A 12,393-nucleotide genomic window follows, 5' to 3' on the forward strand; every position below is an offset into this window, starting at 1 on the left:
CAAGTTCCAATTGCTCCCAAACAAAGAGAGAAGCCAATCCCATAACTCTGCAGTTAATGAGCAAGAAATTAACAAATGATAGCAGTCCTCACTCTGAGATCTGCCCAGGATGCACCAGTTGGGGGAAATGCAGAGAAGAGGTCTTCTCTTTTGTAGATTATCCAAGGTATTTACTTTCCCATAGTACACTTCCCAACAGAATGCCAAAATCCTAGGGGGAACAGGTCTGCACCAAACTTCTTTAACAGGGAAAAGCCTGCTGAGGATTAGAACAGCAAAGGGATTTGAAAAAAGAAGCACAAGAGAAAGATCCTTCCGATCGAGGTATCCAAATTCTTTTGTCAGGTTCAAAGGGGTTCAAACAAACTTTTTCAAGGAGGCAGAGTAAACTGACTAAGCACTCAATCTCCTCATCCCTTAAGCCTCTACGTAATCCAAAATCCCAAGTAGGAGCCCAAGGGGTTTCCAATGAGGAGCAAAATTTGGAAACAACCTCTTTTTTGTATCGAGAAACTGAGAACAGGGAGGGGAAAATGGGGTTTCAGGGGAACATCTCCAACCCAAATGTCCTCCCAAAAGTGGACGGAGTTGCCATCACACACATCATACCTGATATGGCTGAGGAACTGAGGGAGAATATTGTGCACTGCCTTCCAAGGAGTTGCCGAAGTTGCCTGCCTTGATACACCAGCACCCCATCTATTCCTTGAACATCCATGTATGCTTCCGATCACCTCATGCCACAATATGACTCTCTCTAACAGCCACCTCCACAATCACTTCCCTAGTAAGGCTGTATTTTTCTGAATTAAGTTCCCTAGTCCCAAGCCCCCTTCCTCTTTACTCCTACACACCACCTTCCACTTAATTAAATGGCCTTTCCTATTTTCCCTGGCTCCCAAAGAAAGTCTCTCATTAATTTTTCCAATTTCTTAGCTTTCCTAGTTGGGATCCTAAAGACAAAGAGATAGTAAGTTGGAAGGTTTGCAAGTGTAGCTCTTATTAAGGTGATTCTTTCCCCTAGAGAGATGTAGTTCTTTTTCTATGAAGCCAATCTCTTCTCAAACTTCTCCACAACTGGGCACCAGAATCTACTCTCCCGAGGATTTTCTCCTAAAGGAAGCCCCAAATAGGTCAAAGGCCAAGTAGAGATAGAACACTCTAAGCACTCAGCAATAGCCTCCACTTCTCTTGACTCCAAATTAACCCCTGCAACACAACTCTTTTCAAAGTTTATTTTCAAGTTGGAAATACTTTTAAATTTTCTAATCAGCACCTTTAAACTTCTCATCCTCTCAATCTCAGCCCCCTCACAAAAGATTAATATGTCATCCGTGAACTGGAGATGGGTAACTGGGTCTCATTTCTACCCACTCTCCACCCTCTAACTACACTTTCTCTATCAGCCTTAGAGATTAAATGACTAAGCACATCAGCAACTAAGGTGAACAGAAAAGGTGAGAGAGGGTCCCCTTGCTAGCTGAGAAAAAATCCTTCACCACTCCCGTTCACCAGGATTGAATAGCGATAGGAACTAACACAACCTAGGATCCAATTACACCACTTTTCACCAAAACCATAGTTTCTTAAGACTTCACTAAGGAACTTCCAGTCCACCATGTCGTAAGCCTTTTCAACATCCAACTTACACACAAAGCCTTTCCTATTAGATCTCCGCAAATCCTTCACACTTTCATTGGCAATCAATATTTGGTCAGTTATTTGTCTTCCTTGTACAAAGGCCCTATTATGCAGGAGAGAAGAAGAGAGGAAGAGAGAAGGGAGAGAAAAAGAAAGAAGAGATATTTGAGAGCCAAAAGTGTTGCTGGCGGTGCCAACTATTAGTATTTATACTAGGGCGACAAAATATAAAAAATAAAAGGAGAAAGTTACAATAGTACCCCTGCGGTACTATACTTAAAGAATTAACAGTTTTTTAACACTCCCCTTCAAGTTGGGACATAGATGTCAATCATGCCCAACTTGCCACATAAATCATGATGTCGTGAGTGATGTAACCCTTTTGTTAAGATGTCTGCAAGTTGATCTTCAGAGCTAACATAAGGAGTACACACTTCCCCTGTGGCGACCTTTTCTTTGATAAAGTGTTTGTCGACTTTGATGTGTTTAGTTCTATCATGCAGCACTAGATTAGCAGCAATGTTTGTGGCTGCTTTGTTATCACAGAATAGGGTCATGGGTCCGTCAACTGGAATGCCCAACTCACTCAACAAACTTTTTAGCCACATAATTTCAGCCACTCTATGAGACATAGCTCGATATTCAGCTTCAACACTAGATCTAGCTACCACATTCTGCTTTTTACTTCTCCAGGTAACTAGATTCCCTCCTACAAAGGTACAGTAGCCGCTAGTTGACTTTCTATCATTCAGGGATCCTGCCCAACTTTCAAATGCCTGCTCTTTTGAGACAACAAGCCTGCACCTGAGAACTTAAGATATCTGAGAACTCTTTTTGTTGCTTCAAGGTGGGTGGTCTTAGGGGCATGCATGAACTGGCTAAGAACACCCACTGCATAAGCAATGTCTGGTCGAGTCATAGAAAGATATAACAATCTTCCTACAAGTCTCTGAAATTGTTTCACATCCTTGATGGGTTCACCTTGACAACTGGTTTCACTCCCAATTTTCCTGTATCCTGGAGTAGATCTAGGACATACTTTCTTTGGGAAATGAAGATACCCTTTTGTGAGCGGGTCACTTCAATCCCAAGGAAGTACCGTCGAGGACCTAAATCCTTCAAACTGGGTAGCAAGACAATTCTTCAACTTTTGAATTTCTTCCTTCCAATCACTAGTGATAACTATATCATCAACATATACTATCAGTGCTGCAATTTTTCCTTCCCCTCTTTTCACAAACAATGTGTGATCAGATTGACACCACTTGTATCCTCTTTGTTGAATTGCTACATGGAACCTACTGAACCAGGCTCTCGGTGATTGTTTCAGCCCGTATAATGATTTCTTTAACTTGCACACTTTCTGTTCATTACGTTGAGCCTGGAAACCAGGGGGTTGTACCATGTATACTTCCTCTTCAAGGTCACCATTTAGAAAGGAATTCTTGATGTCAAGCTGATGAAGATCCCAATCAAGATTAGTAGCTAGGGAGAAAAGGACCCTAATAGAGTTCATCTTAGCAACCGGTGCAAAAGTTTTTGCATAATCTACTCCATACACTTGTGTAAACCCCTTTGCCACTAAACAAGCTTTATACCGCTCCGCCGTGCCATCAACCCGATGTTTTACTATGAAAACCCATTTACATCCCATTGGATATTTCCCTTCAGGAAGATCTACTAGCCCCCATGTACCATTTTTATGTAAATCATTAATTTCTTCCTTCATAGCATTTGTCCATTCAGGCACCGAAAGAGCTACCACATTCTTAGGGATAGGAACACTGTCAATGGAAGAGAGAAAGGCCCGAAAGGAGGGTGAAATGTTTTCATAGGAAACAAAGTGGGAAATGGGGTGTTTAGTGGTGCAAGATCTAACACCTTTCCGGTGAGCAATAGGAAGGTCAAGGTCATTAGCAATAGGAGTGTCAATAGCAATAGGGTCAAACATCAACAGGAACCAAGGTACCTGATTGGGTATGATCTGCCCCCGGAGAGTTTGATGGCATTGGTGGTATAGCTTTTAGGTGCTCCACAGCTCTTGAACATGGTTGTCCTTTGTGACGATGAAAGAAGATACGAAAGGGAGGAGGATCAGAAAGAGGAGGGAGTTGAACCACTAGTTTCTCCTCATTCCTATACTCCCCCTGAGGAGAAACAGGGAAGAAAGGCTCACTCTCAAAAAAAGAGACATCCATAGAAACATAAAACCTCCGAGAGACAGGATCAAAGCACTAGTATCCCTTTTGAGTGAAAGAGTACCCCATGAAGATGTAAGGAATAGCACGGGGATCCAATTTTCCACGAGTGGGTGACAGATTTTGAGCAAAACAACGACAACCAAACACACGAGGAGGAATGGAAAGAAGGGGAGCCTTAGGAAAAAGAAGCTGATGTGGGGCTTTGCACTCTAACCAACGAGAGGGCATATGATTGATGAGATAGGTAGCACAAAGGACAATCTCAAGCCAAAAACGTTTCAAGACATTCATATGAATTATTAACCCTCGGTCCACTTCAAGGAGGTGTCAGTTCTTTCTTTCAACAACACCATTTTGTTGTGGTGTTCGGGCACAAGAGCTATGGTGAAGTGAACCATGCAAAGCAAAAAACTCCGTGAGATCACTATGAAAATATTCTTTGGCATTATCTAATTGAAAAATTTGGATTTTAGTTTGAAATCGGATGAAGATCATCTGCTAAAAATCTTGAATAATTTTGGGTACTTCATCCCTGGTTCACATAGGATATATCCATGTATATCTGGAGTAATCATCGATAATGGTAATAAAATACTTGTAGCCACTCTCAGTTGGTAAAATAACAGGGCCCCAAACATCAGAATGAACAATGTGGAAAGGAAATTCAGATTTATTATTCTTTGAAGAAAAGTGAGTTCTACACTGCTTACTCAATTGACAAGTTTGACAAGTAAATTCTGATATTGACACTGACTTAAACAACTTTGGAAACACCATTTTTAAAGACTCAAAAGATAAATGACCAAGACGACTATGCTATAAATAGACCAAAATCTTTCAAGACTAACTCTTAGACTCAGTGGTTGTAAGACCAGTCTTATTCTCTAGCATGTAAAGCCCATCCACCATACTTCCTCTACCAATTGTCTTCCCTGAGGCCAGATCCTAGATCACATAGTAAGAAGGGAAAAAGGTCACTGAGCAGTTTAAGGAATTAGTAATATTATTAACAGAGAGCAAATTAATGGAAAATTTCAGGACATGCAAACGTTAGACAGGGTAAGGCCAAAAGGAAGAGAAATGGTTCCTTGACCAGCTAGGGTAGAATATGATCCATCAGCTAGTCTCACCTTGTCTCTTTCAAAAAGGAGGTGATAGGTTTGAAAGTAAAAGGACTTACCAGTCATGTGTTTAGACGCTCCAGAATCAATGATCCAAGGAGTGTCAGGGGAATGGGATGCTACATGGAAAGCTTTGGTAGAGTTACTTGATGTAGACGCAAATGAAGTTGAGGGAGGAGCGTCCATCTAACGAATTGCTCTACCATAGAGCTCTAAATGGTCATGGAAGGAATTAATAATATCCTCCCTTGGGTGAGATCCAGAGACATGTATCTGAGTCACAGTAGTAATGGGGGGCCGATCCTCTTGAGTAGTCATGTTTGCCATAGTGTGCTTTCTTGTACCTTGCTGTCCTGACTTTTTATTTAGATCTGAACCTTGCTTCTTACTCAAATATTGAGCCCATTTCGTCTTCCCATGAAGATCCCAGCATATTATCTCGGGTGTGTTGGGGTTTCTAGCAATGAGTACACCACAGTTTGTCTTTGTCATCCACCCTTTTCTGAAAGTCCCCATTCTTAAAGGTATTTCCCCCACTTGTAGTAACACTTCATTTCACTGCCAACACAACTGCATCCCCTCCAGAATTGTTCATCAAATTCCTTCTACTTTCTTCTGATTGTAGTAGAGCATAAACTTGCTGGACAAATGGAAGATCCTTGCTACCTAGGATTTGGACTCTGATAGATTCATATGTAGGATTCAAGCTATGGAGGAAAGCAAACACTCTTTGCTGGGAAACAAGTTTCTTGTACAATTTTGCATCTTCATCACACTTCCAGTCCACACTCTGATAATGATCTAACTCCTTCTGGATAGAGGTCAAGTCTGAATAGTACACAGAAAAGCATCTCTCCCCTTGTTTACAAGTGGACGATTCTGCCTGTAACTGGTAAATTTTTGCATAGTGACGCAACTCATAATAGGTTGATTTTGCTTGTTCCCATATCTCATTTGCCGTTTCAGCCCACATAAAATTCCTTCTTATTTGAGGTTGCATAGACACTAAAAGCCAGGACATGACCATGCTGTTTTCTTGGTTCCATTTGTCATATTCAGCACTCCCAGATTTGGGTTCTTTGATTCTCCCATTTATATATCCTATCTTTCCCCTTGCAGTAATGTATAACTTGATCCCTCTTGACCACTGTAAATAATTTAAGCCATTGAGGGGAATAACAGCCATGGGAAAGGATAGGTCCACACCCCCACTCATTCCATTCTGCTTTGAAAAAACATCAGATGTAGCAGAATCTTCACCGCTCATGGTTACGGGATTCAAAAGGCTCTTAAAGTGGGCACAAAGCCTTTAAAAAAGTCTAATACCTAGGGAGAAAGGAACCCCTTTTTTTTTGTTAAACACAGGTGCTGTTACAGCACTAACAGGTCATCCCTTGACCTACAGAATCAAAACTGGTTGCTGTCACAGTGCATACAGGTCACCTCGTGACCTACACATCAAACAGAGATGCTGTTAAAGCATGTACAGGTCACTCTCTGACCTTCAGGTTCACCATAAAAGCTGCTATTGCAGCACACAAAAGGTCTTCACTGACCTACAGTTTTTTACAGGGATCAGTTGACCCCACAAAAAATGAAAGAAAGAGGTGCTGATCACCTCACATCCAACTAGCAGACCTAGTACAGGTTCTGCTCTGGCGCATGACCAGAAAGAAAGAGAAGGAGAGAGATTACTTCAGTGCATGAGAAAACTGGATCTTCAGTCACCCGAACAGTAGATGAGGACGGCAGATCTAGAAATCTGGTGCGAAGGAAACAGTTCACTCGATCTCTCCTTTCAGATTTGATAGTTCCGCTCTGATACCATGTTACGCAGGAGAGAAGAAGGGAGGAAGAGAGGAGAGAGAGAGAGAGAAGAAGAAGAAAGAAGAGATATTTGAGAGCCAAAAGTGTTGTTGGCGGCGCCAACTATTAGTATTTATACTAGGGCGATAGAATATAAAAAATAAAAGGAGAAAGTTACAATAGTACCCCTGCGGTACTATACTTAAAGAATTAGCAGTTTTTTAATAGGCCCTTGGGTTTGGCTGACTAAGGAGGGGGTAACTTCTTTAAGCCTCAGAGATAGAACCTTAGCTAGAATTTTGTAAATGCTCATCACCAAGCTAATTGGTCTGAAATCCTTCGGATGAATAGCATCAGGTTTCTTAGGGACTAGGGCCAAAAACGTGGCATTGACACCCCTGCTCACTATGTGATTATCTGCAAATTCCTTAAAAACCTCAACCAAATCATCCTTTAGTACTTCCCAATAATCTTGGTAAAATGCCATAGTAAATCCATCTGGTCCAGGTGCCTTAGATCTATCCATCAGGAACACTGCCTTCTTCATTTCAGCTTCTTCAAAGCTTCTTTCCAATCACCTCACCTTCTCTTCTCCCAAACATGGCCAATCCAACCCTTCCATAGACAATCTTTCATTCAAAGGCCTTTTATTAATGGACTTAAAGTGGGTCACAAAGGTTCTGACTATTTCGTCCTGATTTGTAATCACCTCCCCTTCTACCTCTAATTTGGCCACAAAGTTTTTCCGCATTCTTCCACTTGCCAGATCATGGAAGAATCTAGTGTTTCCATCACCTTCCTTAATCCACCGGTGTCTTGACTTTTGCCTCCAACAAATTTCCTCTCTAAGCAAGACAACCTCTAATTCCAACTTCAATTGACTTCTTATCTCCCTGCCATGTGCATTCATTATCCTTTGAGCTTCCTTCTCATCCAATTTGTCAATCCGAGATATTAAACTCAATTTCTGTTCCTCAATTCTACCAAAATGGTCCCTATTCCACTCCAGCTTGGATCTTAACCTTTGTAGCTTCTTATGAAATCTTAACCACATGTTTTCAAATCTAAATGGTCTAGGCCCATTAACAAATGACTCCACACCTATCTTAATAGGGCAATGGTCAGAAGTGACCCTAGGCAGGGCTCTGGACACCAAGGTTCCCCAGTGACCTTCCCAAGCTAGGTTGAAAAGGAATCTGTCCAATTTTAAGCATAAGGGGTTTTCTTGAAAGTTAGACCAAGTGAACCTAGCTTGCAACAGAGGGATATCCTTTAGTTCACACTCTTCTACAAGATCATTGAACTTCCTCATGCTTGTTGTAGTTGACTGAGAAGGGTTACTTGTTTCCTCAGAGAATCTTATGACATTAAAATCCCCTCCCAGGCACCAAGGACCATCCCATAAACCTTGTATAGCAGACAACTCCTCCCACTGTTCATTTCTTTCTCTATAATTGTTAGGGCCATAAACATTAGTTAACATCCAAATGAATCCATCCTTCATATTCTTAAATTTGATTGAGACCGAGAACCTACCTATCATTTGTTCCACTGGTTCCACTACCTCATCATTCCACACTGTGACAATACCCCCTGATGCTCCCCGTGATGGAGCTGAAGACCAGCTTACTCCCCTTGATCTCCAAAAACTTCTAACCCAACTTCCCTCCATTTCTGACAATTTTGTCTCTTGCAACATCACAATTTCAGGTTTTTCCCTCTTCAGTAAGTCCTTTATAGTTCTCCTCTTTCTTGCACTCCCCAACCCTCTCACATTCCAACTTATAATTTTTTTCATAGATACATTTCAATCAATGACCCTACTTGACCCTATTTCTTAACTGATGTTTTTTTTTTATTTTTTGATCAGCAAGAAATTTTATTAATAAACTAGCAAAGGTTACAATCAGTTACAAAAGTTATAGGTAGCAGAAAAGCATTAATCTAATATGCACCCACAAACAATCAGAATCAGTTACAGTTCTGCCCAGTACAATGTAGATCTATTTGCCCCTTGTATTACTAGGGTATCCGCCATCCCATTTGCGCTCCGTTTGACCCAACCAAACTGAGAGTTGATCCTCCTTGTAAGTATGTCAATTTCTCTAAAGATAAATTTGAGCTTCCAAGGTACTGAAGCGATGTTTTTAGCCCAAGAAATGACCAGTAGTGAGTCTCCTTCTATTTCTAAGTCTGTTATTCCTATCTGCTCAGCCATCTTTAGACCTTGAAGTAGGGCTAGAGATTCAGCCTGTATTGAGTCACCAATACCTATTGGTCCTGAGAAGAGTGCCACCACCACACCCTGATGATTTCTAATCACACCCCCTATGCCTGCCCTTACCATTTCTTACCTGATGTTCTTCCTCCTCTCTCCCCTCCCACTGAACTCTAGATCACCCTCAATGTCAAAGATTAACCTTTCCACTTCAGACTTCTTTTCTTTTTCTTTTTCTTTTTTTCCTCCACCTTCCTCTGAAACATTTCCTCTCCACCCTCTTCTTTACCTAATCCATCAGTTCGGTTTCTACCTTCAGGTTTTGGAAGTAGACCAGTCCCCTCACTATCTCCTTTTTCCACCTCCTCTTCCTGTTTACTACTCAAGTCCTCCCTCTGAACATTATCTTCCCCACATCCTTCCCTTCTCCTAAGCTCCTCCAATTCTTCACAAATCAATCTCCAGAACCTTTCCACCTCCTCTTCCTGCTCCTTGCATACTGCTGCTCCATTCTTTTCTTTAACCTTTTCAGATCCCCCCACTTTCCTTTTCCACATACCACCTCTACCCCTTACAAAATGGGATGCTGGAGTATCTGCAACAGGCTCAACACGCATGTCAGTACCAAAAACCAAAGGGAAAATAATACCTGGAGAGGCAGGGGCTGACTGAGGAGTACAGAAGCTTTTTAGATGGGGATTAGAACAAGAGGACGTAGCTGCTATTCCCCTCGTTTGATAGGACAAGTAGTCTCCCTTGGCTAGTCTATTTGCTGAAAACGTCTGTCCCTGTATTGTCCTTTCTGGGCTATCCTTGCAGATTTCCTTTGTAGTGTCCTTCTCCCCTTTGCTAACTTCTTGACAAAACTGAGAGGTTGGAACAGCCCCCTCGATGGAAGGAGAAATGGAGTGCGCAGCATCAGACCCAGGCAATCGATCCACACTCTCTATCTCCATCCCCTTTATCTTCTTCCAGAAATAAAGTTTCTGTATTAAAGCTTTCCTTTTCCATGAACTTCACTTTTTGATGCAGATCAACACTACCCAAACCGACTGTGTCATCAGAGCCTGATACATCACTTCCTTCGTCCTCAGACCAGTCGCTGTATCTTTTAAAGGCTTCTCAGTTCTCTCATGAGCAATTAGGAACCAATGGGGGAATACACTGATTGATTCTTGTTTTTATGTATGAAAGGAATTGTTGTATATGTTTGTGCATAGTACTTGCTCTTATTAACCATGTACATCTTTTTGTAATTTGTGCTTCTGCCCTTTCATTACTTTTACAAATCTAAAGATTTATAAAGAACATGGTACTTCATCCTTTGATAAGATGCTGAATATTTGAATATGAATTTTTCTTACAATTTATCAATACTGAACCACTTATCTCTTGATGCTATATTCTCTACAATGTTTTATCTGTCTCACCTTGTTGATTTCTTGTTCCATATATTTTTTTAATTGTTCTTCCTTCTATTCATCAAATTTGTTGCTTATGTTATTGTTCTTGTAGGTTTTAGATCAATATAAAGAATCTCGTGATGCCCGGTTGAAAGAAGGTGCAGAAAGCTCTCGAAGTTTGCCTAGAAGTGTCATATTGGTTGGACACTCCATGGGTGGTTTTGTTGCCAGAGCTGCAGTTGTCCACCCAAATTTGAGGAAGTCAGCCATTGAAACTGTAGTAACTCTTTCAAGCCCACATCAGTAAGCATTTTTGTTTCTTGAACAAAACTTTGTAATTCTCAACTATTATGCATCTATCTATTGCTTGATGACATTGAACTACTTCATGCAGGTCCCCTCCTGTGGCATTGCAACCATCCTTAGGTCATTACTTCTCACGTGTAAATGAAGATTGGAGGAAGGGATATGAGGTCCAAACCACCAACACAGGTCGCTTGGTTTCTAGTCCAACACTATCTCATGTTGCTGTTATCTCCATTTCTGGCGGCATCCGTGATTATCAGGTTAATTTTGTTTGGTCTGCACTACAATTATTTTCTGGAAGGGCCAAACCCAAAACAATTTGCTCCTCCTTACACCTTTAGCCAAGGATTGAGCTAGTCCATTAGCTTAACTAGGGACCCATTAGAATGAGATGTTCCCCATGGAAGCCAAAGTCCCAAGTGTTTCTAAGATGATGTGAAGACCTCACAACCCTTTAACCATACTATTAGTCCAATTAATCAGAGTCTGAGAATTCTCCCCATCTGTATAGAACTTAAAATAAAACGTAGTTGATGTAGCAAACATTGACCAGTGATGTATATATTTTATATTTTAACTTCACAAAGTCAATTTTCTAGAGCTGTGTCAGTAGATCATAGATGTTACATTTCCTGATTGGTTTCTTTTGCAAACTAAAACAAATGTATTTTGTGTATGTTGACTCAATTTTTTTCAATTCCAGGTTCGGTCAAAGTTGGAAACCCTTGATGGTATCGTGCCCCCAACTCATGGCTTTATGATAGGGAGCTCAAGTATGAAGAATGTGTGGGTTTCAATGGAACACCAGGCAATTTTATGGTGTAATCAATTAGTTGTACAGGTTGGCAAAAGGTTTCCTAATCTATGCTTTAGTTTAGTGGAGATGCTGGTGAATTGCTTACATTCCTTTTGCAGGTGTCCCATACTCTTCTTAGCTTGATAGATTCCGAAACGGGTTATCCTTTTCATAGCACAGGAAAAAGACTAGCTGTATTCACCAAAATGCTTCGAAGTGGAATACCACAGAGTTTTAAATGGGTGGGGCAGTTACAACCATCTAAGATTTCGACAAGTGAAAATGGAAAAATTGCTTCAGGTATTTTCTGTTTTCCCTTTTCCCTTTGCTGCTTGGATTAACTATCATGGCTGTCAAGGCATATAGGAAATTCTAGGCTAAATGCCTGGTTGCCTAGGTGCGCTAGGCAATACAAACTTACAAAGAAAAAAAAAACTAAATTCTTGTTTAGCTCTCTATTTTTATATTACCAAACAATATGGATATAAATTGAAAAAATAGGTATGCTGTTTACTAATTACATTAATTTTCCTTTGCAAAGGTAAGAAAAGTTACCTCTCCTTACGAGGTAGGATTACTTTGATCAGATCCGCCCTAGCTAACCTACTTGTGTATTATTTATATATATCTGTATTTAAGATGTCAGAGGGGGTGGGAAAGAATATGAAAAAGATGATGAGGGATTTCTTACAGGAGTCAAGTGAGGAGAAAAGGGGATTTCAATGTAGTGAGATTCACAGAGGAAACCAACAACCCTAGACAGAGAGTGACAACCAGTATGAGAAAATTCAACCAGTTTGTGGATACTTTTGAGCTTAAAGAATTTCCACTCCTAAATAATAACTCCACCTGGTCCAAACTTCAATCAAGTCCAATATGCTCTAAGTTGGACATGTTTTTG

General features: G+C 40.8%; 1 protein-coding gene across 2 annotated transcripts in view; it reads left to right on the top strand.

The window, feature by feature from the left end:
- The window catches only part of LOC104597479 (phosphatidylinositol deacylase), a 74,223-nt gene that overhangs the window by 28,386 nt on the left and 33,444 nt on the right, over window positions 1-12,393 (top strand). For both annotated transcript variants that reach the window (XM_010259045.3, XM_010259046.3), the window contains exons 3-6: window positions 10,503-10,693; window positions 10,785-10,956; window positions 11,400-11,537; window positions 11,612-11,792. In XM_010259045.3, coding sequence (XP_010257347.2) covers window positions 10,503-10,693; window positions 10,785-10,956; window positions 11,400-11,537; window positions 11,612-11,792 — 682 coding nt within the window. The remainder of the gene's footprint in view (window positions 1-10,502; window positions 10,694-10,784; window positions 10,957-11,399; window positions 11,538-11,611; window positions 11,793-12,393) is intronic.

Source organism: Nelumbo nucifera, chromosome 7 (genome assembly GCF_055504915.1).
Source record: "Nelumbo nucifera cultivar China Antique chromosome 7, China Antique-T2T, whole genome shotgun sequence".
NCBI lineage: Eukaryota > Viridiplantae > Streptophyta > Magnoliopsida > Proteales > Nelumbonaceae > Nelumbo > Nelumbo nucifera.